The sequence below is a fragment of the Bufo gargarizans genome, chromosome 2 (assembly GCF_014858855.1).
Source record: "Bufo gargarizans isolate SCDJY-AF-19 chromosome 2, ASM1485885v1, whole genome shotgun sequence".
Taxonomy (NCBI): Eukaryota; Metazoa; Chordata; class Amphibia; order Anura; family Bufonidae; genus Bufo; species Bufo gargarizans.
The window spans coordinates 598,153,537-598,179,975 of NC_058081.1; the positions used below are offsets into that span (position 1 = coordinate 598,153,537).

General features: G+C 44.4%; 2 protein-coding genes across 4 annotated transcripts in view; both read right to left on the reverse strand.

Annotated features, from left to right (window-relative positions):
* Positions 1-26,439, reverse strand: part of LOC122928744 (oocyte zinc finger protein XlCOF8.4-like) — a 164,554-nt gene that overhangs the window by 73,536 nt on the left and 64,579 nt on the right. The window lies entirely within an intron of this gene.
* The window catches only part of LOC122928742 (zinc finger protein OZF-like), a 77,174-nt gene continuing 63,334 nt past the window's right edge, over positions 12,600-26,439 (reverse strand). For 2 of the 3 annotated variants that reach the window (XM_044281907.1, XM_044281908.1), the window contains 2 exons: positions 20,944-21,001; positions 12,600-14,953 (listed from right to left, as the gene is read on the reverse strand). In XM_044281907.1, coding sequence (XP_044137842.1) covers positions 13,617-14,953; positions 20,944-21,001 — 1,395 coding nt within the window. In that variant the 3' untranslated portion in view covers positions 12,600-13,616. Of the gene's footprint in view, positions 14,954-20,943; positions 21,002-24,696; positions 24,834-26,439 lie in introns of those variants that run through there. The other variant, XM_044281909.1, reaches the window with a different exon arrangement.

The window sequence follows — 26,439 nt, forward strand, 5'->3', positions numbered from 1 at the left end:
AGACATGTGCCAGCAGAGATTCGGATCTGAAGGGAACGGTCGGAGAGATTTTATTATAAGAGGCTTTCCAGATGAGGCGCTAGAATTTCTTAAATTTCTTATAATAAGTAGCAGTGAGACCTTCTGGGCCTGGGCTTTTCCCATTTTTAAGAGTGTCTATTGCTTGTCTAATTTCTTCAATAGTGAATGGGGCATTACGTTTATCTGTCTGTGTGAGGTTGGAAGTTTGCATATCTCTCAAATATTCATTGACATTAGTCATGGAATCAGTGTTAGTATTTTTATCTGGGTGTAAATTATAGAGTTTCCTGTAGCATTCTCTAAAGGTATCTGCAATCTTATTTAATTCCGAAACCTCAGTATTATTTACTGTTTTAAGTTTAGTGATGCAAATTGCGAATCATCCTAGCTAACGCCTTCCCACATTTATTTGCATATAAGTAATGTCTAAACTTAGACATAAACAAAAACTTTTGGGAATTAAGGTTAAGTAATTCTTTAAGTCTTATTCTCAATTGCATTAGTTCCCCCTCAAGCTTTTTATTAAGAGATGATTTATATGTCAACTCCAATTTTTTTAATTTTAGCAATAATGTCTTCAGTCTCCTTATTATGGGACTTTTTCTCTCTAGCCCCCATCTGTATGAGATACCCTCTGAGAACCGCTTTATGTGTTTCCCATGTCAATGGATTACACCCGTGATTCGTCAGGTTTTCTTTAAAGAAGTTCTGCAAGTGTGAGCTGAGAGAATCTACATTCTCTTTTTTAGCTAACAAACTCTTATTTAACCTACAGGTCCCTGGTATTTTCTGATGTGGGCCAAACTGGAGTTTAATTCGGAGAGGGGTGTGGTATGAAAGAAGCATAGGTTCATATTTAATATTCTTAACACTACCAATGTCCCTTTGTCCCATAAGTATATAGTCAATTCTTGAGTAGGATTGATGTACTTTTGAAAAATATAAATAATCTCTGGCTGTCGAGTGTATCGCTCTCCAGACATCTACAAGAAGATATTGGTGAAATATTTTTTTTATCTTTTTGAGTCTGCGGAATGGTACACTCGATTTGCCAAGGGAGGTATCCACACCAGGTTCTAATGTGATATTAAAGTCTCCCCCTACAATCAGGGTTCCTTCCTGAAAAGGCTCTAATTTATCAAGAACTAGTTTGAAAAAGGTGGGTTGTTTCTCATTTGGGGCATATATATTGACAAGAGTAAACAATCTCTCGGCTATATAGCCTTTAAAAAAGATATATCTGGGTCAACCAGAGTCTCTTTTTGAATAAATCTTATATGTTTACTTAGTATTATGGAAACCCCTTTCCTTTTTTGGGGGGTGTACAAGCATTGTACCATTGCGTGTAATATTGATTTTTGGTTATTGGGGTATAAGTTTTCTTGAAATGCGGATATCTATCTTTTCCTTTTGGAATGGTTTTAAGATTTGACTTCTTTTGAATAGTATATTCAAACCATATACATTATATGTAACACATGAAAGATCCGTCATGATATATGTGATAGGTATGTAATACTCTTAGATCTTTCTGACTAGTGTAACTTAGAGAAAAAAACTGGATAGAACTGAACCAAACTGTTTTTCAGTACACCTCAGTAATTGAGTATGGTACTGAAGAGGGAAAGAAAAAAGGAAAGTGTCTGGTCTACCGAGAAGGCCTTAAAACTGGTCCTCTCTGTAGAGCAGAGTTTAGGGTGTTCAATACACACCACTTGTGGGGGTGATAAGTGCTGAGGTACTAAGTGAAAAATCGTCTGTTAGCTATATAACAGTGAACAAAAGCAATATACACTTGTTTATAACAGTGAAATAGCAACTTAGGTTTTCCTAGGCAAATTTACTTGCCTGGATAGGTGAGTGATCTTAGATCTTGCGTCAGAAGCCAAGAGCACTGACCTAATCAAATATCAGCAGTGTAACACTAGAACATTACATTGGCGTCATACACCCTATTGTGTTAAAACATAATTTAGACAAGATATGTAACAAAGGATATAGGGATGGTATCAGCCAGGAGTGAAATCTCTCATGTTCTTCCTGGGAGCTCTTGGTTGTGAGAGGTCTTGAGTATCATTTCTTCTTTGTTTAGGGGTAGTAAATCTTTCCCATTTATCAGCTTTGGGTAGCTCTGGAGCTTCATCAGGTGGATCTGTCATAGTCCAATCTTGAACCTCAACCCGGCCTCAACGTGCTTTCTTCAGTATTTCCCATTTTAGCCGGAAACTTAGGATATAGCAAAGAATGTCCCTGGGTGCGTCTTTTGGAGCATTTTTGGGGAGGAAAACTCTATGCACCCTTTCTAATCCTAAGTCCTCGGTACCTTCTTAGCCCAGGAGCTCTAAGAAGATTTGTGTTAGAACTTCAGGGATGTTCTTATCTTCATCTGTTCTGTGAGGCCTCTAATCCTGAGGTTGTTACGCCTCGATCTGTTCTCCAGGTCTTTTATGTGTAAGCGCATTTCAAAAAGTTCTTTCTGTTGCTTCTTGACCTTACTTTTAAGGTAGGAAGCATGTTGAATGGTTTCTTCAGAAGTTTCCTCTAGAGTGTGGACTCTTGAGAATATTTGTTTAACATCTGATTTAATTTCAGCAAGCTCTGATTTTATAGTGTTTGTCAATTCTTGGAACATATCTCTCCCTCATAGTTGCAGAAGTGGGCAATGTTTTGATGTAATTTCTGAGGTCATCTTGTTCTTCTTGCTCTTGAGTATCATCGTCCTCCTCACTGTCAGAGCCTAATCCCATAGCTTGAGGTGGGGGAAATTCGTTTTTGGACTTCACGGTCCCGCTTAGATGTTCAGAAACCATAGATACAGCTTTGGGAGATTTATCGCTATCAAAAATCTTTTTTAGTGTCTTAGTAGGTCTGTTTTCTTCTGTTCAGCCTCTAGGTTTCCCCATGCTTCTTATAGCGCATGCAAAGGATAGAGGATAGTTTTAGATTAAGATGAGGCTTTGTTCATGAGAGGCTAGTTAGCTTGGTTAGGTCAGTAGTAAAACATATTTCTTGTGTCTCACATTTGTCAATAACTTGCAGATGATTCCAGTCCTATTTAAAGGGCACTTGTTCAATATATAGATCTATTTATAAGTCTATTAAATCTGGTATATGTTTAGCTTTAGAGTCTTAATATACAGTATTGATGATCTATGCGTGATTTTGGATCTCAACTAAGCATTCTAATCTAATATATTGTCAGGTAAGAAAGGTCTTAGCAATGTTGTTAGGATGCGATTATATATTCGCTTCAGTATCTGTACCTGTATATCAGTGCAGGTTGAGGCTTTAACAGTGCTTGTATGAAGATTAAATAACTTAGCTTGCCGCCTGTGTGTTCCTACAGGTGTCCGGACTGCGGGGTATCGTGGAGCGCTGTGTCGGTGCTCTGCTAATAATTTAGTCCGCGGCTTGCAGGGCTGACAGGCCGAATGCTCGTGCTTGTCTCCAGGCGATAATCGGACAGAACCCTGGTGCTCTGTCAGCGTAAGTGTATCTTTCGAGACACTGCCAGGGTCTGCCGACTGTTGCAGTCTAAAGCAGATCGTCGCTGGGGACTGAATTTTAGCTCGGTGCTTGCGTGCCGGTAGGCCACGAAATCCGCTTTGAGCGCCCCAGTCCCTGGCTATTATGGAGGTTAGATTTTTCTCACCCTTGGTATCCAGGGAGTGTGTATCCTCCTCAGGCGTCTCCGGACAGCTGTCCCCGCTTGTGTGAATAGGACAAGTATGCCGTCTGGTGCTTAGTAGGCAGAGCTAGGCCGCAGCCTTGGGTCCCGTCCGGAAATTCACCAGCAGCAAATAAAGATATGATCTTGTTCTTTGTAGAGTCAGGATTCCACTAATGTCGTTATTTGACACTTTTATAAGTTTTAGTCAATGGGATGCCAATCGATTGTTTTATAGGTACAGGAGCTGTAGCGCTAGACGTCCACTCACTTCAGCGGTTAGCTCCGCCTCCCTAGCCTCCAGTCTTCTTGGGGATGATGCCAAGAGATTTGCAGATCTGGATTTGGGAATTTTCTGCAAATCCTCCGAACCTCTGTAAGGTTGGATGGGGCTGTCGGTAGACAGCCATTTTCAGGTCTCTCCTGAGATGTTCCATTGGGTTCAGAGCTCTTGCTAGGTCACTCAAGGACATTCACATACTTACGCCGCTCCTGTGTTGTCCTAGCTGTGTACTTAGGGTCATTGTTTTGTTGGAAGGAGAACCTTCGGCCCAGTCTGAGGTCCAGAGCACTCCACAACACTGTACTTTGCTCTTTTCAGCTTTCCCTCAAACGTGACCAGTCTCCCTATTCCCCACAGCATGATGCTGCCACCACCATGCTTCACTTCACTTTCCTCCAAACATAATGCTTAGAATAGAGGCCAAAAAGTTCAATCTCAGTTTCATCAGATCAGAGAATCATGTTCCTCACAGTCTGACAGCTCTTTAGGTTTTTTTTACAAATTTTCATGTGTCATTTGCTAACGGTATGGCTTCTTTATGGCCACTCTGCGATAAAGCCCAGATTGTTGGAGTGCTGCAGTGATGGTTGACTTTCTGGAAGATTCTCCCATCGGCACACATGATCTTTGGAGCTCAGCAAGAGTAACCATTGCGTTCTTGTTCACCTCTCTTACCAAAGCCCTTCTCCCGATTACTTAGTTTGGTGGAGCAGCCAGGTCCTGGCTGTTCAAACTTTCTACCATTTAAGAATTATGGAGACCACTGTGCTCTTGGGAACTGTCACTATGCACTCTGTGCATGGTTCCAGGAGGCGGGCACAGCCGAGGCGCACTCGTGTCATCAGCGCACCCGGCGTCGCCCATTCCTGTGGGAACCACACTGGGTCTGAGTGCCGAGCTGATCACTCCGCGCTCGGCTGTATGGGCTGCATTGGAACTCAGGAGTCATGTGACGCTGGCCACGTCACAGGACTCCATTAGTGCACTATTTAAACAGGCAATCTGCTGGCCACAGATTGCCTGTTATTGAGGTCCTTCCTGCATGATACTCACCTGGTTTGTTTGTTCCTGCTTGGCTTCCAATTTCCCATCCGTCTTATTCTCTGGTCTTGGTGTGCTCTCCTGGTTTGACCGGCTTGTCCTGACAATTCTCTGCTTGCTCCTCCGGTACCTTTTCTGCTCTCTTAGTTTTGACGCAGCTTGTTTTACCTTTCTGTTTATGTGTTGTTTGTCTTCCCTGCACTATCCTAGCTAAGGGTTTGTCGACCAGTTCTCCCTTGTCGCTAGGACTTGCGAGGCAAGTAGGCAGGGACAGGGGTGAGGGTGGAGTTCAGTGGTCACTACCCCACCCCCTGTGTGTGTGAAAGAATAACAGGCTCACATTACCACGGTTATCATGAACCCTTTGGTTACCCTGACGGAGCATGTTTCTAATCTGATTTAGATGGTTCAGGAATTAGGGGACAAACTCCATTTACATGAGTCAGGACAGAGTGCCTCCACTCCGCATGTATCTAGTCATCATATGGAGCCTCAGATTAAGCTCCCTGAACCGTGGTCAGATGACCGTAGAAAGTTTCTGTCTTTCAAAGAGAATTGTAATATTTATTTTAGATTACGCCCTTTGTTATCCGGTTCTGGGAGCCAGCGCGTGGGCATTGCAATCTCCCGTCTCCAGGGAGATCCCCAGGATTGTTTTTTTTCCTTGCCTTCTGACGCTGGTTGTCTCAGCTCTGTCGAGGGGTTCTTCCAGGCCCTGGGTACCTTGTATGATGAACCTGACAGGGCCATGGTAGCTGAGACCGCTCTTAAGGCTTTGGTACAGGTAGACCAACCAGCCGAAGAGCATTGTACCCAGTTCAGGAGATGGTGTGTTTCTTCTGGCTGGAATGAACCAGCCCTAAAAAGCCAGTTCAGGTCAGGGTTGTCTGAAAATCTCAAAGACCTGTTAGTGAACTACCAGCTTCCTGAGACATTAGAGGAGACTATGACACTCGCTGTTCGACTTGACAGATGTGTTAGGGAGAGACGGCAGGAACGTTTGCTTTTTTCCCAGGAGGTGCTCCAGTCAGAGGTCTGTCCTGTGAGCAGAGCCGATTTCTTTTCTGAGGAACCCATGCAGGTCGGGATGACTCGTAGAGATCAGCGTCGCTAAGGGGCTTGTTTCTATTGTGGCAAGTCAGACCATTGGATAAACCAATGCTCCAAGAACCCTTCTTCCGGTAAATGTACCAAGACGGGGGAGCTAAAGAACCAGGTATTTCCTAGTGTGGTCAGGAACAAGTTATTAGTACCTATTACTGTCTCCTTGGGTATTAAAAAATGTTCTGGTAATGCGTTCATTGACTTGCTGCCAACTTTATTGATATAAGATTTGCATTAAAGTTGGGTATTCCGATTTTGACACTACCCACTCCTATCCACATCATGGTTATCGATTTCACCCCCCTGGTGGGTGGTACTATGAAGTATTCTACCCCTGAGATATCCTTGACTGTGTGTGTGTGTGTGTGTGTGGGGGAAGGGGGGTCACTTTGAAATATGTTCTCTGTTAGTTCTAGAAAACTTACCAGTAGAAGTGGTACTGGAAATGCCTTGGCTCCAGTTACATAACCCCATTATTGACTGGACCAAGGGGGAATTGGTGTAATAGGGGGTTGAATATGACTCGTGCTTGTCTGTAGTGCAAGCGGTGGTCTCAGCAGATTCCAATACATTGCCCTTACTCTTAAAATAATATATTGATGTGTACACCTCCTCGAAGCCCGAGTTGCTACCGCCCCATAGACCTTATGATTGCGCCATTGAATTGGTAGAGGGGGCCAGATATCCCAAGGGACGTATCTATAATCTTTCCAGACCTGAACGCAAGGCCATGAAAGATTATGTTGAAGATAGCCTCAGCAGGGGACACATTAGGCCTTCTGTATCTTCTATGGGGGCAGGATTTTCTTTGTCAAAAAGAAAGATGGAGGCCTCAGACCTTGCATCGACTACCGGGAGTTGAATAAGATTACGATCAAGAATCAATACTCTCTTCCATTGATTCTTGATTTGTTTAATCAGGTAATGGGGGCTTCTTGGTTCTCTAAAATTGATCTGAAGGGGGCATTAACTTGATTCAAATTAAGGAGGGAGACGAGTGGAAGACAGCTTTCAATACATCAGCTGAACACTTCGATGTCTTGTTATGCCTTTTGGACTCTTTTGGAAGCTTTGTTTCAAAACTTTATGAATGATATTTTTAGGGAATTCTTGGGTAAATTTGTAATTGTTTACCTTGATGATGTTTTGATTTTTTTCCCCTGATTTTGAGAGTCATGTGTCTCATGTGAAGCAAGTATTGGAGGTTTTGAGGAAGAATCAATTGGCAGCCAAACAGGAGAAATGTGTTTTTGGGGTACAAGAGATTCTGTATCTTGGGTATGTCCTCACTTCTCATGCTTTTAAAATGGATCCTAGCAAGGTATTGGCAATTTTGGACTGGGTAAGGCCGTCATCCATAAAAGCCTTACAACGTTTTTTAGGATTTGCTATTTATTACCGTAGATTTATAAATAATTTTTCGGCAATTGCTAGGCCCTTGACCGACCTCGCCAAAAAAGGGGTTGACCTGGAGAACTGGTCTGTTGAGGCTACTGAAGCATTTGAGACACTTAAGAAGGCTTTCAGCTGCGCTCCAGTTTTGATTCAGCCGGATCAAGAGACCTTTCATTGTGGAGGTGGATGCCTCTGAGGACGGAGTGGGGGTGGTCCTCTCTCAAGGTCCCGCTAGTCTTACCAATTGAAGGCCTTGTGCCTTCTTTTCCCCCAAAATTTTCCCAACTGAGAGAAATTATGATGTGGGGAATCGTGAATTGCTGGCCATTAAATTGGCATTTGAGGAGTGGAGACATTTCCTTGAGGGGGCTAAACATTGTGTTACCGTTGTTACTGATCACAAAAATCTGATGTTTCTTGAGTCTGCTAAGAGGTTGAATCCCCGTCAAGCCAGATGGGCATTGTTTTTCACACGCTTTAATTTCTCCATCACTTTCAGGCCAGGGAGTAAGAACGTGAAGGCAGATGCCCTATCCTGGAGTTTCTGTGTGTTCCAGCCCACGGACGCACCGCCTGAAACCATATTGCCAGCTAGTGTCTTTTTAGCAGCCATGTCCTAAGATCTTACGGCTCTTATTAAGGCAGAACAACATCTGGGCCTGGCACTCACACCAATAGATAAGGTGTTTGTTCCTTAACAGTTCTGTCTCCGGCTGTTGTCATGACTCTGTTTTGTGTGGACATCCTGGTATCAAGAGTACTAAAGAGCTGGTATCCAGGTCTCAATGGTGGCCCACCCTGTTCGAGGATATCAAGTCCTATGTGTCGGCCTGCGAGGTGTGTGCCAGGTCCAAAACCCAGAGGACTCGTCCTGCTGCTGAACTTCGACCCCTACCCATTCCCAGTAGACCCTGGTCCCATATTTCTATGGACTTCATCACGAATCTGCCACCTGCTGGGGGTAAAACTGTGGTTTGTGTAGTGGTCAACAGATTCAGTAAGATGGTACATTTTGTTCCCCTTGCTAAACTTCCTGATGCTCAGACTCTGGCCTCTGTATTTGTGGAACAAATTGTACGTTTGCACGGTGTACCCGAGAACATTGTGTCTGATAGGGGTGTCCAGTTTGTGTCGAGATTTTGGAGAGCCTTCTGTCAGAGGTGCCAAATCTCATTGTCCTTCTCGTCTGCCTATCATCCTGAGAGTAACGGGCAGACGGAGCGACCTAATCAGTCTGTGGAACAATTTCTCAGGTCATATGTCTCTGGTGATCAACAGTTAAATACCTTCCTTTGGCTGAATTTGCGATTAACAACCATGTTAATTCCTCCACTAGTGTCTCCCCATTCTTTTGTAACTACGGTTTCCATCCTCTTTTTCATTCTGGGTCATCTGTCTCCTCATCTAACCCTGAGGCGGATAAGGTCTCATCTGAACTGTGCACAGTTTGGGCCCGGGTTCAGTCGAACCTAGAGAAGGCTCAAAATAATAATAAAAAAATCACAGCTAATAAGAGACGTTCGAGGGGGATGGGTTTTCAGGTTGGGGATCAGGTGTGGCTGTCCTCTAAGAATGTGCCTCTCAAGGTGGCCTCCAAAAAGTTTGCACCTCGTTTTATAGCTCCATACGAGATTACGGAGGTAATCAATCCAGTGTCGTTTAGGATTAAGGTTACCTGATTCGTTCCACATCCATGATGTCTTCCATAAATCTCTGCTGAAAAGACATGTTACTCCTGTTATTCCTTCACAGCCCACTCCGCCGCCAGTACTGGTTAATAATTCTGAGAAATTTGTGGTTTCAAAAATTTTGGATGTTAGGAAACTCTTTACAGTATCTGGTACACTGGAAAGGCTATGGACCGGAGGAAAGGTCCTCGGTACTAGCTAAGGATGTTCACGCCACTAGGCTTGTAAAGAAATTGACAAAAAAATTCGTTCTGTGCGTGGTTCCAGGAGGTGGCCACGGCCGAGACACTCTTGTGTCATCAGCGCACCCGGCGTCGCCCGTTTCCGTGGAAACCACACTGGAGCCAAGTACCGAGCTGATCACTCGGCGCTCGGCTGTATTGGAACTCAGGAGTCATGTGACGCTGGCCACGTCACATGACTCCACTAGTGCACTATTTAAACTGGCAATCTGCTGTTCACAGATTTCCTGTTATTGAGGTCTTTCCTGCATGATACTCACCTGGTTTGTTTGTTCCTGCTTGGCTTCCGATTTCCCATCTGTCTCATCCTCTGGTCTTGGCATGCTCTCCTGGTTTGACTTCGGCTTGTCCTGACAATTCTCTGCTTGCTCCTCCGGTACCTTTTCTGCTCTCTTGGTTTTGACGCGGCTTGTTTTACCTTTCTGTTTATGTGTTGTTTGTCTTTCCTGCACTATCCTAGCTAAGGGTTTGTTGACTTGCGAGGCAAGTAGGCAGGGACAGGGGTGAGGGTGGAGTTCAGTGGTCACTACCCTACCTCCTGTATGTGTGACAGGAACTTTTATTTCTAGTACCCTTCTCCAGATCTGTGCCTCCACATAAACTCGTCTCTGAGCTCTACAGGCAGTACTTCCCTCCTTGGCTTGGTTTTTGCTCTGATATGCATTGTCAGCTATGAAATTGTACATAGACAGGGTTGTGTCTTTCCAAATCATGCCCAATCACCAGATATTAATACAGATAACTCCTATCAAGGTGTAGAAACATCTCAAGGATGATCCAGAGAAATTGGAGCCCGCAGAGTTAACTGTTATAGCAAAGGGTGTGAAAACTCATGTCAGTGAGAAATTTTTGTTTACTTTCCTTTTTAATAAATTTGCTAAATTTTTAAAATTCAGTTTTCTCTTTCTCATTATGGGGTAATGAGCACAGAACGATAGGGCAAATTGGAAAAAGTGAAAAAAAAAAAGTCAAAGGGTCTAAAGACTTTCCGAATACACTGTAAGTCAGTGATGGCTAACCTCTGGCATTCCAGCTGTGGTGAAGCTACGACTCCCAGCATGCTCCATTAATTTCTATGTTCTGAGAACAGCCAAGCAAGTGTACATCTTGGGAGTCGTTGTTTTACCATAGCTGAAGTGCCAGAGGTTAGCCATCACAGCTGTAGGTCATCAATATCAAAATCCTGGATAAATACTTTAATTTTGTTTAATCATATGATAAGATATGCCACTGGTTTGGATTTTGGGGGAAAAAAAATCTTGTTCTCTAAAGAAAAAGTAAAAAAGTGGGAGTGAGCAGGTGCAATTACAGCTCCTTAGTCCCATTCACTTTACTGTCAGTCTTTCAACCTTTGGTCTAAGATAAGAGGTGAAAAATAATCCCTTCCCACACCATTCATATCCCAGGGTTCCTTATCTTCTTATCTCTCTTGTATCGGATAAAAATTAGACAACTCTCTTTCGCCCCTCAGGGCTCCAGATGGCGACCAAAACGGTCGCCAATGCGCCTTAAAATTTGCAGATGGCGACAAGACTTTTTAGTCTTGTCGCCATTTGCGACTGTACCGCCGCGATCCTGTGCAGCCTATGTTCTCGTAGCACAGTCAGTGGAGAAGGAAGGAGTCCCTCCCTCTCCACTGTGACGCGGCCGCCACTACCACCAATGGGGAGATAGCAGGGAGGAGGAGGGGAGGAGCTGTCGCCACTGCGCCACCAATGAATGTAAAACATAAGTATAGGCAGCGGTATCACAGACCCGGCACCCGGCCTCAATAACAGGGCATGCGATCTGCGGTAATTAACCCCTCAGGTGCCACAGATCGCATGCCCTGTTATTGAGGCCGGGTGCCGGGTCTGTTATACCGCTGCCGACAGGAGTTAAAGAGGACCTTTCATAGGTACAAAGAATATTAACTTATTAGTAGCAGGCTGCATAGAGCGGCGCCCAGGGATCTAAGTGCACTTACTATTAGTCCTGGGCGCCGCTCCGTTCACCCGCTGTGGCCCCCGGTAATTTCAACATTCAGAGCAAGGAGGAGGAGACGCCAGTGTCTGTCCTTCCCCCTGACAGCAGCGCTGACCAATCACAGCGCAGAGAGAGAGGAAGAAAAAAACAACTCCCTCTCTCTGCGCTGTGATTGGTCAGCGCTGCTGTCAGGGGGAAGGACAGACACTGGCGTCTCCTCCTCCTTGCTCTGAATGTTGAAATTACCGGGGGCCACAGCGGGTGAACGGAGCGGCGCCCAGGACTAATAGTAAGTGCACTTAGATCCCTGGGCGCCGCTCTATGCAGCCTACTACTAATAAGTTAATATTCTTTGGACCCACGAAAGGTCCTCTTTAATTACCGTACATTCATTGGTGATGCAGTGCGCCCTCCCAAAGCCTCACCCCCCCCCCCATTATCACTGGCCACAAGTCCCCCCTCCCCCATTATCACTGGCCACAAGTCGTCCCCCCCCCCATTATCACTGGCCACAAGTCGTCCCCCCCCATTATCACTGGCCACAAGTCCCCCCCCATTGTTATATGGTGGCCACAGGGCCCCATCCCCTCCATTGGTGGCAGTGGCAGATTACACTGCTGGGGCTCATCTTTACCATGGCAACCAGGACGCTACTGAAGCCCTGGCTGCCATGGTCAGCTCCCTGCTGCTGTGTGCACAGAGCACAGGGCAGCAGGGAGATGTGTGAGATCCTATTCACCCTGATAGATCTCTATCAGGGTGAATAGCACAAGGGATGAAAAGATCCAGGTTCTAGTCCTAAGGGAAGAAATGGTTATTAAATAAAAAGTTAAACAAAAAAAACACCAAAATACTAAAAGTTTAAATGGCCCCCTTCCCAGTTTTACATATAAAATTTACAAACAATAAAGAATTAACATATTACATATCGCCACGTCCCAAAAAGTGTGAGCTATTAAAATATAAAAAAATATTTCCGCTCGGTGAAGGCCGTAACAGAAAAAAAAAAAACTCTAAACCACGCAATTCGCCATTTTTAAGTCACCTTGTCCCCCAGAAGATGTCCCTGGATGTGAGAGGTATGTGGTGCTGTTTTCTCCTATATGTAGTGCTGGCTTACTACTGTGACCTGCGTCTCATCTTCTCAAAGTCCTTTTTTTTAAATTATATGCATTTTAAATTTGGCGACTAAAAAATGTAATTTGGCTCCTAACTTTTTTAGTTTAGGAGCCAATGGCTCCTGGTAATTTTTTTTTGTCTGGAGCACTGCCCCTGTATTAAAAAATGAATGTACTGACAGTAGGGTTTATCTCATCTTGAGCTCTACAACTCCAAAATAATTCTTCCAATAATTGAAGCTTTCTATTTTTATGTCTAGATGTCAAGTAGCTACTGATAAATCAAAACCAGTGCAAGTTGTTGTGACCTCAGTGGTAATAATTGCAGTAAAACAGATGTATTGAGAAACTTTATGCATAGGCAGCTCCTCTCAGGTTCAACTATAGTATCTCTATTGTTTCGATTTTCTTTAGTCCATTTCCTCTAAATTATAATGCGAATTAGGCCAAGTTTTTTTATTTTAATGGAGCCTGTTTTTCCTCAGTCTATACTGATTAAAAATGGACCACAAAATAAAAAAATATGGTCTGTAATACTTAACAATATGGAGACAGTTTTGCTTCAGCATTACCATATTGATGTGTGAATGAGACAATAGGGAAGCCCACCTTTTCTTTCTCCTATGTAGCAAACTGATTTGGTTGTGGCATAAGAGTTGAACAGTTTATCCAGGAAGGTCCAAGTCCTAGCACCTTCACCGATTGGCGTTCGGCAGCTTTCCAAGCACTGCGGCATACATTGTATAGAGGCTGTGCTTGGTATTGCAGCTCAGCCTCATTCACTTCAATGGGGCTGAGCTGCAACTGGGTCATGTGACCGATGTACAGTGACATGATATGGCATAAGAAGAGGCTGCGGCGCTCACGAAGTGTGGCCTCTTTTTTAAAAAGCTGATCTCCAGAGGTCCCTGGTGTCGGGCACCCACCAATCTAATATTGAAGACCTATCCAGAGGACAGGTCATCAATATATATAGCAGGATAAATCCTTTAAAACACCATCCTGTTACAGCACAGGTTCTGAATAGGTTAGGGAATTCATCAGAAGGGATCCTTAGGCAGCAGGTCTAACAATGAAGCACCACACCTGTTCTTATATTTCCTCTATGTGACTTCTTCGATGTTTAACAAGACCTGATTTCTGTCTAAAACATTTCCCACATTCTGAACATGAAAACGGCTTCTCTCCTGTGTGAGTTCTTAGATGTTCTGTAAGATATGATTTCCTACTAAAACATTTCCCGCATTCAGAACATGAATATGGCTTCTCCCCTGTGTGAGTTCGCTTATGCTTAACAAGAACAGATTTTTGGCCAAAACATTTCCCACATTCTGAACAAGAAAATGGCTTCTCTCCTGTGTGGATCCGTAGATGTTCCACAAGATTTGATTTCTGGCCAAAATATTTTCCACATTCAGGACAAGAAAATGGTTTCTCCCCTCTGTGTGTTCTCAGATGATGTTTAACAAGAACCGATTTCTGTCTAAAACATTTCCCACATTCTGAACATGAAAACGGCTTTTCTCCTGTGTGGATTCTCTGATGTTTCACAAGAAATGATCTTTGACTAAAACACCTCCCACACACTGAACAAGAAAATGGCTTCTCTCCTCTGTGCATTCTCTGATGTTTAACAAGACCCGATTTGTGCCCAAAACATTTCCCACATTCTGAACATGAAAACGGCTTCTCTCCTGTGTGAATTCGTAAATGTTCCACAAGATTAGATTTCTGACTAAAACATTTCCCACATTCTGAACATGAAAATGGCTTCTCCCCTGTGTGGATTCGTAGATGATCCACAAGATATGATTTTCGACTAAAACATTTACCACATTCAGTGCATGAAAACGGCTTCTCTCCTGTGTGAGTTCTCAGATGATGTTTAACAAGACCTGATTTTTGGCTAAAAGATTGACCACATTCAGAACATGAAAATGGCTTCTCCCCTGTGTGAATTCTTTGATGTTCCCTAAGATTTGATTTCTGACTAAAATACTTTCCACATTCAGGACATGAAAATGGCTTCTCTCCTGTGTGAGTTCTCCGATGTTTAACAAGAACTGATTTCTGGCCAAAACATTTCCCACATTCTAAACATGAAAATGGCTTCTCTCCTGTGTGGGTTCTTTGATGTTCCACAAGATTTGATTTCCTGTTAAAACACCTCCCACATTGTAAACATAAAAATGGCCTTTCATGTAAAGATCGATTAGATTTCTTTCTAAAGTGTTTGTCATATAATATCTTCCCATGTCCTGTTCTTGTTTTCCCAGTAAGTGATTGATTAGACCAAAGTTTCTTGGGACCAGCATTATTGGTGGATAGATCTCTACTGTGATGGGCTGCATTAGGAGATACTGAATTAACTTGTGTGATACTGTTTTCTTCTTTGGATAAAAGGAGATGTCCATCAAAAATGTCCTTACCTGGAAAAAAAAAACAAAATTTTCTTATTTTCCCACAGTAATAGATTTTTTTAATTAAACAAGTAAAGTAACAAAAATATATACGACAGAAAACAATACAGTGTATAATTTTATTAAAGTAGATGCACTAAAAACAAAAGAGAGGAAAGAAAGAAATCATGATAGTGTGCATGAGCTCTTTGTCTGTACAGGTTCGAAAATATAACAAAGTTCAAAAACATTCAACAAATCCTGCAAAAATAGTGTGTATAACATATACAAGTGGAAGCAAATGCAGCATAGCATGATTAAAGACATGTTACGTGTCATGGTCAGGCAGGCACACAACCCGACAAGCCACGATAAACACTCTGGCATTCATTGCACCTGTGACTGTAAGGGGGAAATCTGCTTCTACCCTCGCCTAACACATTAATCTACCAAGGAGTAACACAACCCTAAAAACATCCACATACAACGCTGCCACCATCCATCAGTATGGCCGAAGAAACGCTCCAGACACACAGCACTCACAGGAGCGCACTACGTTCCGGCATACGAGAAGCAAAATCTCAAGCGCACTGGCCTTCAATGGTAACACGGCAAAGCAGTACTTTGAGGTTGTGGGTATGTTTAGAACAGCATAATTTGGCCTTTTGTCTCCAAACATTTTTTTTTAAACCAAACCAATTTTATTAAGGTTTTATAAAAAGTATACAACACAGTCAAAATACCATTAAAACAAAGCCATGTGTCATAAATATTTCCAATAACTCTGCCATGTACTTACCGTATGGTCAGAGAAATCCACTAGGTTTTTTATTAGTTCAAATTATTAATATAATCTTGTCAAGAGGTTAATGTTATTGAGCTGAGGAGGAGGTCTGGTGCTTGTGCTGAAGGACATAAATGATTTTCTGGGGCTCTGAAGTATCAGACACTAGATTTTCAGTTTATTGATGGGAACATGCACAACAAAAGCAAAATGGAGGAACTAGAAGCAGAGCGGCAGTGGAAAAATGCTTAAAGGGAACCTGTCACTGGGATTTTGGGTATAGAGCTGAGGACATGGGTTGCTACCGTATTCTTCGCCCTATAAGACGCACTTCCCCCCAAAAAAAGTGGGGAAAAAAAGCAGTGCGTCTTATGGGGCGAATTTTGCCGAACTGTCAATGATACGCCGGGCCACGATGCCGCGCGGCGGGTGTATCAGCTGAGAGGGAGGAGGGGCTGGCATCTTGTTTTATAATGACAGCGGGGCCCGTGCAGTGACTGTATTCTACTACACGGGCCCCGCTCACTGTATATACCGTAATCTTATCTATAATTGTGGCATTGTTAATAGTAATAAGCGCTGTGTATTACTTACAACAAGTGCTCGGTAGCAGAGAGGAGGGAGGGAGGAGGCAGGCCAGGAGGACGGGCGCTGGCAGTGTGAGTCACTATGTCACGTGCCTGCGCCGCCCACTTTATGAATGAAGCAGGCGGCGTGGGCGCATGTTGTATGACTCACACTGCCAGGCGCCCGTCCTCCCGGCCTGCCTCCTCCCTCCTCTCTGCTACCGAGCGCTTGTTGTAAGTAATACACAGCGCTGATTACTATTAACAATGCCACAATTATAGATAGGATTACGGTATATACAGTGAGCGGGGCCCGTGTAGTAGAATACAGTCACTGCATGGGCCCCGCTGTCATTATAAAACCAGATGCGACCCCAACCCCCTGTATTGGGGGTCATTCACACTACAGGGACACTGTTATGGGGGAGATCTGTGGATGACACATATATGTGTCATCCACAGATCCCCCCCCCCCCCATAACAGTGTCACCCACAGATCCCCCATAACAGTGTCACCCACAGATCCCCCATAACAGTGTCACCCACAGATCCCCCATAACAGTGTCACCCACAGATCCCCCATAACAGTTTCCTCAACAGATCCCCCATAATAGTGTCATCCACAGATCCCCCATAACAGTGTCATCCACAGACCACCATTAGTTCAAAACCCACCAAAAGCACACCTTTTTGTTAAAAATATTTTTTTCTTATTTTCCTCCTCAAAAACCTAGGTGCGTCTTATGGGCAGGTGCGTCTTATAGGGCGAAAAATACGGTAGATGGCTGCTAGCACATCCGCAATACCCAGTCCCCATAGCGCTGTGTGCTTTTATTGTGTAAAAAAAATGATAATGATACATATGCAAATTAACATAAAAGAGTCATATCTTACTTGTGTGACCAGAGAAGAGTCATATTTTCATGCTCTGACTCATCTCAGGTTAATTAGCATATGTATCAAATCTTTTTTTTTTTACACAATAAAAGCACACAGAGCTATTGGGACTGGGTATTGCGGATGTTCTAGTGGCCATCTAGCAACCTATGTCCTCAGCTCTATACCCAAAATCCCGGTGACAGGTTCCCTTTAAAGGCTATGTACACCTATGAGGGCATTTTTGTTTTTATTGCATTGCATTCATGTTTAGCTAAAAAAAAAAATTTCAATTGGTCTTTATTAAAAATTTTGAGCCTCTTTCTCGGTACAGCCTTGAAATTCTTTAGTAGCAGGCTCTGTATTTTTTTTTATCTGTGATCTCTGACCTAAACATCCATCATAGCTCAATTCTTATCTTACTAATAAGAATGTGGCTTAAATAAGTATTTTTGAGCTATTAGTGATTTAGAGATAAGGTTTATTAGATAACCTGCAAAAAGTGAAAACAAAAGTACTTAAAGCTAATTTGCTACAAAAAACGGAATAAAAAGTGATAAAAAATAAAAGGAAAAGAAAAAGGTTATGGGTCTTTGGGATTTTTTTTTCTTAAAAAAAAGGGGTTTTATAGTGCAAAAGTTGTGAAATGTAAAAAAAATATGTATTTGGTATCACTATATTCGTTGTGACAGAAAATAAAGGCATTCTGTTTTTTATGCCGAAAAGTGAATGCTGCAAAATTTAAAACTTAAAATCTCAGCAACAGTAATGCTGTTTTATCGTATTCCCCTCCTATCATTAAGTGTCACGGCCTTTGGTGTGCGCTGTGACACTTTTGCCACACTTGCTGTTGCCTGTTTCAGCATGTGGTGGCAGTGTCACGGCCTTTGTGGTGTGTGCCGTGACATGGTTGTCTTGCATGTTGTTGCCTGCGGCAATGTGTAGCTTTTTATGCTGGTGTGTGCACTTCCCCTTTAAGTTGTTTCCTCCTCTGTCCGGTGCTGGAGGGGTTAACCACATTATTGGGTGTGGTCACTACGTGCTTCAACTTACCTGTGGCTAGAGGCCAGGAGTCAGTGGTACTCCAGCCATGGTGTGTGCAGGAGTTATGCTCCTGGTCTTCATGTTTAATCTCCCAGAGTGAGGGCCGCCTAGTGGGACATCGAGGTCTCCAGCGATGTCTTCCCTCTCTTACATGTGTTGTAGGTTTGGTGTGGGGTTATGATTTGGTGTGTTGTAATGTCTAGCTTGGTGTTCCATGTCTGGTATGTTTGGTTATATCTTTCAGCATGGTTGCTTGACATTTCCCCTGTTTGTTGTGTCCTCCGGAAGGGGGTTGGTTTCCCGGAGGGGTGAACCACAAGTCTGTATGCAGCGCTGCCTGGGGCTGCCATGCACCTTGCGGCATGGGGATCCTGGCAGAGTCTGGTGTGCTGGATACCTGTGTGAGTTGCTGGTACAGCCTCCTGTTTGGTGTTAGGGCTCCAGTACGTATGCATGGGTTCCAGACGTAGTAGCTGTGGCAGGTAAGTGTGTTTCTGTTTACTTACCTGCCGATTTAGTTACTGCATACAGTCTCCTACTTTTCCTTGCAACTAGGCCATTTGAGACTCCTGTTTTTCCGTGTCTAGGAAGAACAGGTCGTCTCTTACCTGCTCCTATGAAAGGGATTATCAGGTCGACTCAGGGCCAAAGGTATCCTGGGTATGAGCCGTCCTACCATCCAGGTCCGCTCGTACAGTGAGGATTAGGGACGCTTTAGGAGGTGACCTGTTCCCTGATCCCGTGTCCTGGCCTAGTTGCTTCCCCTTTATACCTGACATTGTATGGTGTGGGGTTTTTCCCACTCCCCACCGTGACAGTATGTCCCACTAAGGCTCCTTTGTCTGGATGCCTTCGGAAGAGGGCTCACCATGCGTTGCCTTCTGTTTTCTGGCCTGCTTATCTGCCGGAGGGAGGGTGAAAGGCAAGATGCTGTTAACAGTGTGGTTCTCTGTGACAGTGGTTGCAGTAGTTGTGAACCGTCACTTGTGTTTGTGTCTCCCCTTGTCCATGTCTCAGTGGTTTGGTCACTTGTGTTGTGTGCTGGCTGCATTCCTTGTTGTGCTGGCTGTGGTGTATGCTGGTTGGGGGATGCATGCTGGCAGCGACCGTGTGTGAACCGTGTCTGAGGTGGACGCAGCGGTCTCTCCTGGCTGTATGTTAGCTGGCTGCCTGGCTCCTAGTTGGTGGTTCCGGGGTGCTGGCGGCAGTGTTGAGGAGACTCTCTTGCACTGTCACTGATTCTGCCACTTTTTTTTTTTTTTTCTCTCCCCCTGTTGTTTTGGGTGCTCCATTTAGTTTCCCATTTTTCAGTTAGGGGGGCTTGGAGGGGTGGGAGTGTCACGGCCTCAGTGTTGTGCGCGTGACACGTTCACGTGCATGCCGGTTGCCAGAAGCAACACATTGATATCGGCTTCCATGTGCTTTTCTCCCCTTCTCCGGGTTCCTCCCCTATCTGATGCTGGAGGGGTTAACTCCCTGGCTGGGTGTGGTCACTTGGGTTTTATTACCTGTGGCTCCCTGGCTGGAGTCAGTTTAACTCCAGCCGGCGTTGGTGCTGGAGCTCTGCTCCAGTCCAAGGTGTTCTGTCTGCCCAGTTCTTGAGGGCCACCTAGTGGGACATCGATGTCTCCTGCTATGTCTCTCCGTTGTCATCCCTCCAGGCAGGGGTCCAGGCAGTATCTGGTGTGCTGGATACCTGTATGTGGGTGTTGTTGGTACGGTGTCCTGTTTGGTGTGTGGGCTCCTGTACTTATGCACGGGTTCCAGTTATGGTGGCTGCGACAGGTAAGTGTGTTTCTGTTTAAGTACTTGCCGATTTAGTTACTGTATATAGTCTCCTACTTTTCCTTGCTACTAGGCCATTTGAGACTCTTGTTCTTCCGTGTCTTGGAAGAATAGGTCGTCTCTCCCCTGCTCCTATGAAAAGGATTATCAGGGCGACTCAGGACTAGAGTTGAGCGGACACCTGGATGTTCGGGTTTGGCAGGTTCGGCCGAACTTGAAAAAAAAGTTCGGGACCCGAACTTGAACCCGATTGAAGTCAATGGGGACCCGAACTTTTGGCCACTAAAATGGCTCTAAAATAGCCCTGGAAAGAGCTAGAGGTCTGCAAAAGGCAGCAAAATGTGCTTATTTTGTTTGGGTTCTGTGTGTTGCATTTCCCTATTGTTTGTATTAGACCTGAAGTAGACTCCTGTTCGTCTTTCCTTTTGGAGAAACAGGTAGTCTCGTCCCTGCCATTAGTACCAGGGTCCTATAGGGCTAGATAGTACTCTAGGTATTCCTGCATATGAACTCTGGGGTCTGTTCATACAGGTAGTCAGTCAGGATTTTGGTTAGGGTTTTCACTAGGAGGTGTCCATCTTCCTTCCCTTGTTCTCAGGCCTGATTCCCTGTTTCCCCCTTCCCTCCAATGCTCGGTATGGTGTTTCCCTTCCACACCGAAGCGTGACAAGTACAACTTGTTGCTCAAACAAAGCCAATCAAACAAACAAGCCCCCATACAGCTACATAGATGGAAAAATAAAAAAGTTATAGCACTTGGAAGACGACTATGAAAAAGATCACTTAGTCACTAAGGCCCAAAACAGGCTGGTAAGAGTTAAATATGGACATAATTCACGTGATTAAAACATAACTCATAACAATGATGATAATGAGGAGGATGTTTTTCTGAACTTCCAATCAGTTTTTCCATTAATAAAGAGATTTACAGTCAAACAAGATTTATAAAAAAAAAAGGCTCTTACCATTCACAGACACTGATATGGGTTCTTCGAGTCCACTCATCGTTCCTCCAGAACTTTCCTGCAAGCATCCAACATTAAAGACATGAGAAAAAAGAAAACGGAACCCAATTTTATCTTATATCCAGGTTAAGTTCAAAAACCCTGTGAAGACACAAACCAATCTGCCCTGAAGGAGAAGGATCTCATCAAGTGGTGATTGGACAGGATCAACATTCAGACAAGCATTTTACACATCAACTGAAGTGTTTCTGACATTTTTCTGCATGAAATGATCTGATCCTATCCTGGAGAGGACACTGTGGTCATCACCACCAGTTCTTATATTATTCAGTAATGTCACAGCTTTTTATCACCACTGGAGACTGAACCTTCTTTCCTCCAGACTGGCAGAGCTCACTCTTGTGCTTTGTGAGGACCTTACTGTGAAAATCTGCTCCCAGTAGTTCTTGTATTTATATACACTGTATAGGCAAATATATTTAACAACCACACATTACACCTACAGCTGCTAAATCCATAGACGTTAATATGGAGCGGTTCCCCCTTTGCTCTTCTGGGAAGGCTTTCTACAAGGATTCAGGATTGTGTTTGTGGGAATTTTTGCCCATTCTGTCAGATGAACATTTGTTGGAGGAGAGAGCCTGGCTCGCATTCTCCGTTCTAGCTTCCCCCACGTTGGATGAGATTGAGATCAGGGTTGTCTGTGGCTAGTCAAGTTCTTCCACACAAAACTCCCCCAAACATGCCTTTGTGGAGCTCGCTGTGTGCAGTGGGGCACAGTCAGGCTGGGACAGAAAAGGACCTTCCCCAAACTGTTCTCACAGAGTTGGTCTGCTGAAGCATTAAAGGGGTTGGCCTCTTTCTAGCTTCTTTTGACCAATGTTTTAGTAAGATGACTTCATGACACTCATTATTATAGCCTTTGTTGATATTCTCTTGTCCCCTTGTTTGGCAAATCTTCTGTGCAGGCAATGTGTCCATAACATGGCCCCTGATGGAGGGTCATGTGAAGAGGCAAAAATAACTTCAGACACAACACACAGCCTTCTCACTCAAATACACCACATCTGCACTTGCAGTGTTAAGAATTTAACGCTAGTGTATTTGAATGGAGAAGAGAAGTGATTTACCTGGTCACATGACCCTCCATCAGCAGCCATGTCATGGACAGGACGTCTGTGTGGACAGCAAATAAAAGACATGGCCAACCTTGTGAAATATAGAAAATGGTACAAAATATCAACAAAGACTATATTAGTAGGTGCCATATAATCATCTCACAAACACATTGAACAAGAATAGCCGGAAAGTGGCCAACCCCTTTAATGGAACTAAAGGGCTGAGGTGACCCCTGAAAAAACAACCCTATAGAGTTATCCCTCCTCCACCAGATTTTACAGCTGGCACCATGCAGTCAGACAGGTAACGTTCTTCCTGGCTTTCACCAGACTCGTTCATCAGACCGCCAGCTAGAGATGTGTGATTGGTAACTCTACAAAAGACGTCACCACTGCTCCAGAGTTGGCATGCTTCACCCTACTCCATCCCACGCTTGGCACTGTAGTTGTGAAGCAAGGCCTGCATGCAGCTGATCAGCCATGGAAACCCATGCCACGAAGCTCCCGGCACAGAACAGTTTTTGTGCTGATGTTAATGGCAGAGGAGGTCTGGACTCTTAGTCTTCAGTTATGGAGTCAGCAAAGTGTAGGTGACTTTTATGCACGATGCTTCTGTGCACGCGTCTGACCCCGCTCTGTAACTGTACATAGTTTCCACTTCATGGCTGAGTTGCTGTGGTTTCTGCCACTCACAGGTAATGGTGGAATATTTAGGAGTGAAGACATGTCAGGTAGTGACTTGCAGCATCAGTGGCTCATATAACAGGACCACGCTAGAATTTAGGGAGTTTTTATCATTCTGTCACCAATGTCTGTAAAAGCAACTGCAAGGTGGGGGGATGGATGTTATACACCTGTGGTACTGGTACACTTCATGGCTGGGGGCTGGATGTTATACACCCGTGGTAATGGTAGACTGCATGGCTGGAGGTTGAATGTTATTCACTGTGGTAATGGTAGACTGCATGGCTAGGGGCTGGATGTTATACACCTGTAGTAATGGTAGACTGCATTGCTGGAGGCCGGATGTTATACACCTGAGGTAATGGCAGACTGCATGGTTAGGGGCTGGATGTTATACACCTGTAGTAATGGTAGACTGCATTGCTGGAGGCTGGATGTTATACACCTGAGGTAATGGCAGACTGCATGGTTAGAGGCTGGATGTTATACACTGTGGTAATGGTAGACTGCATGGTTAGCGGCTGGATGTTATACACCTGTAGTAATGGTAGACTGCATGGCTGGAGGCTGAATGTAATTCACTGTGGTAATGGTAGACTGCATGGTGTTATTCACTGTGGTAATGGCAGACTGCATGGCTAGGGGCTGGATGTTATACACCCGTGGTAATGGTAGATTGCATGGCTGGAAGCTGGATGTTATACACCTGAGGTAATGGCAGACTGCATGCTGAATGCAAAGATGATGCATCTAAAACTCATGTGCACAGACCCACTGAAAGGAATGGTCAGGATTCAGAGTGGATGCTCTGCGTTCACTACACACTACATCACACCCGGATGGAAAGCAGGCCTGTGTAAAAAAAGGCCTTAATGTATGATTTAATCAGGGGTGCACCACCAATGAGGCCAGGTGAGGCGATCGCCTCAGGCAGCACCAGGTAGGGGCAAGAGGGTGGGCAGCTGAAGGGCCATGGGCTGAAGGGAAGGGGTTGGGTTAAAAAATTGGCAGAATTGTATCACACATCGGAAAATTTTGTGTGGATGTTATATTGGTCACATTGGCATCTGGAAAAATTTGGGTCCAACTAGAGCGAGATCTTTCCCCAATGGAACAACTGGTAGCCCCATGGGTAACTCAAGATAACAGATCCCCAATTGAGGAGTGGCCGTACTTAGCACGACACACTATCTCTTAATGGGACAGCTGGGTCCTAAAGTTTCAGATATCACATAGACCAGGTCCCATGACCCCTCTTATGGGTAATCCAGCTTTCATACCGGGATTCATGTCCTTGGGCCCGAGACTTAATGAAAAATGCAAAGGTGTTACAATACGAATCCCTTGTTCTGGAAGATAGAAGACAGGGCTCAATGTGGCTTGCTTATGCGCAGCTGAGGGCATTTGTAGGTGGTCTGTTTGCTCATTGGAAACTCCCCGATATGACGGACTGGGATACACTTTTTTTTTTAAAACCTGATATGCACGCCAAACTGCTCTCTCAATTGTATAAGATCCTGTTGGATTTGAGCAATCCGGACATACAGTAGCTCCCTATTGCAGAAAATGGGAAACAGACCTACAGATCACCTTTTCATCAGAAGGTATCCTCAGGATGTGCGTGTTCTCTCATCGCATGCCAAAGAAAAGAACTTTAAGATCCTCTCCAGATGGTACTATTGCCCATCGAAGCTACATAAAATGTTCCTTACTGCCTCCAATCTGTATTGGAGATGTGGAAGAGAAGAAGGAACTATGCTCCATATTTGGTGGTCCTGTCAGGCAATAAAAAGATTCTGGGATCAGGTACTTCAGATCTATAGCAAATTCTCAGGGAAAACGATAGTCCATACACCCAAAGTGACTCTCCTTTCTCTCATTCCGGGTACGCTAGCTCAAATGAAAAAGAATGTTCTGAGGTTTTTCCTCATGGCAGCGCGTATGGTAATACCGAGGCACTGGAAGTCCGATGAGGCACCCTCTCTCTGTGAATGGGCAGGCGTAGTCAGACATTTGCTCAGAATGAAGGAACTGGTCGCACATTCGCATGATCAGAGGTGGAACCCCTTATCTGAGTTTCTTAGCTCCACAAATTTCTCTGTGGTGTTAGGAGAGCTTGATGGACGATAGGCTCTAATGCTGAGATGTGTACTGAATCAGATATTCATCATGTAATTCTCTTTCTTCCTTTCCCCTTCTCCTGATCTTCGTTCTCTTCTTTCTATATTTCCTGTTCCTACGGTACACCAGTATATGCTTGTACAGATTAGCATCTCAAATGACCCAAAACATTGATGTTTAATACTAATGCTGACATATGTTTAAAGTGTTGATATAAATTACGAACTGTAAGTATTTGTATTTTTGGATTGAAGCTCTATATCTGAATAATACTTATGTTCTATAAAATGACAGTAAACTAAAAAATTGGCATAGGATGGGTGACAAGTGTCCAATCAGTAGATGCCCAATTTGAATGGAGCAGTGTTCAAGCATTCGCGCTGCCGCTCCATTCACCCCTATGGGGCTGCTGGAGATAGCCGAGCTCCACACTTATCTTCTCTCTGGCAGTGTCACAGACTTTGAATGAAGCAGTAGCAGGTATGCTTGGCCATTGTCCCATTTAAGTGGGTGACATGGGACCACTTTTCTTGTGATCACTGGAGTCACAATGGTTGGACCTCCACAGATTAAGCACTTATAGACTATCCTGTGGATAGGTGGTAAGCTTAAATCTTGTGCAACCACTTCAAAGGGAATCTGTCACCTCAATAAACCATGGTCCTTTATATGCCTATATCTCCCCCGTTCTCACACTGTACTACCGCAAAACTCTGCTACAGTATACTGCCAGACTCATGAGCTTGCACACATAATGGAGAGGACCTCCTGAGTGCAAGCTTATGAGTTCTCTTAGTGTAATACATTAGAGATCTGAGGCGACATGGTGGAGGGAAGAGTAGACATAAAATACTGATCGGAGGTCAGTGTCAGCAGTATTACTCTCAGTTAATCAAGGTGACAGATTCCTTTTATCACAATCTTTTATGAAACCAGAAACTATTTTCAGCCAATAACCAGATGCAGTAGCGTACAGTATACTCCACTGCTGCTGGGGGAGGTCAGTAGATGGAGAGTACAGTATACTCCACTGCTGCTGGGGGAGGTCAGTAGATGGAGAGTACAGTATACTCCACTGCTGCTGGGGGAGGTCAGTAGACGCAGAGTACAGTATACTCCACTGCTGCTGGGGGAGGTCAGTAGATGGAGAGTACAGTATACTCCACTGCTGCTGGGGGAGGTCAGTAGACGGAGAGTACAGTATACTCCACTGCTGCTGGGGGAGGTCAGTAGATGGAGAGTACAGTATACTCCACTGCTGCTGGGGGAGGTCAGTAGACAGAGCGTACAGTATACTCCACTGCTGCTGGGGGAGGTCAGTAGATGGAGCGTACAGTATACTCCACTGCTGCTGGGGGAGGTCAGTAGATGGAGCGTACAGTATACTCCACTGCTGCTGGGGGAGGTCAGTAGACGGAGAGTACAGTATACTCCACTGCTGCTGGGGGAGGTCAGTAGACGGAGCGTACAGTATACTCCACTGCTGCTGGAGGAGGTCAGTAGACGGAGCGTACAGTATACTCCACTGCTGGGGGAGGTCAGTAGATGGAGAGTACAGTATACTCCACTGCTG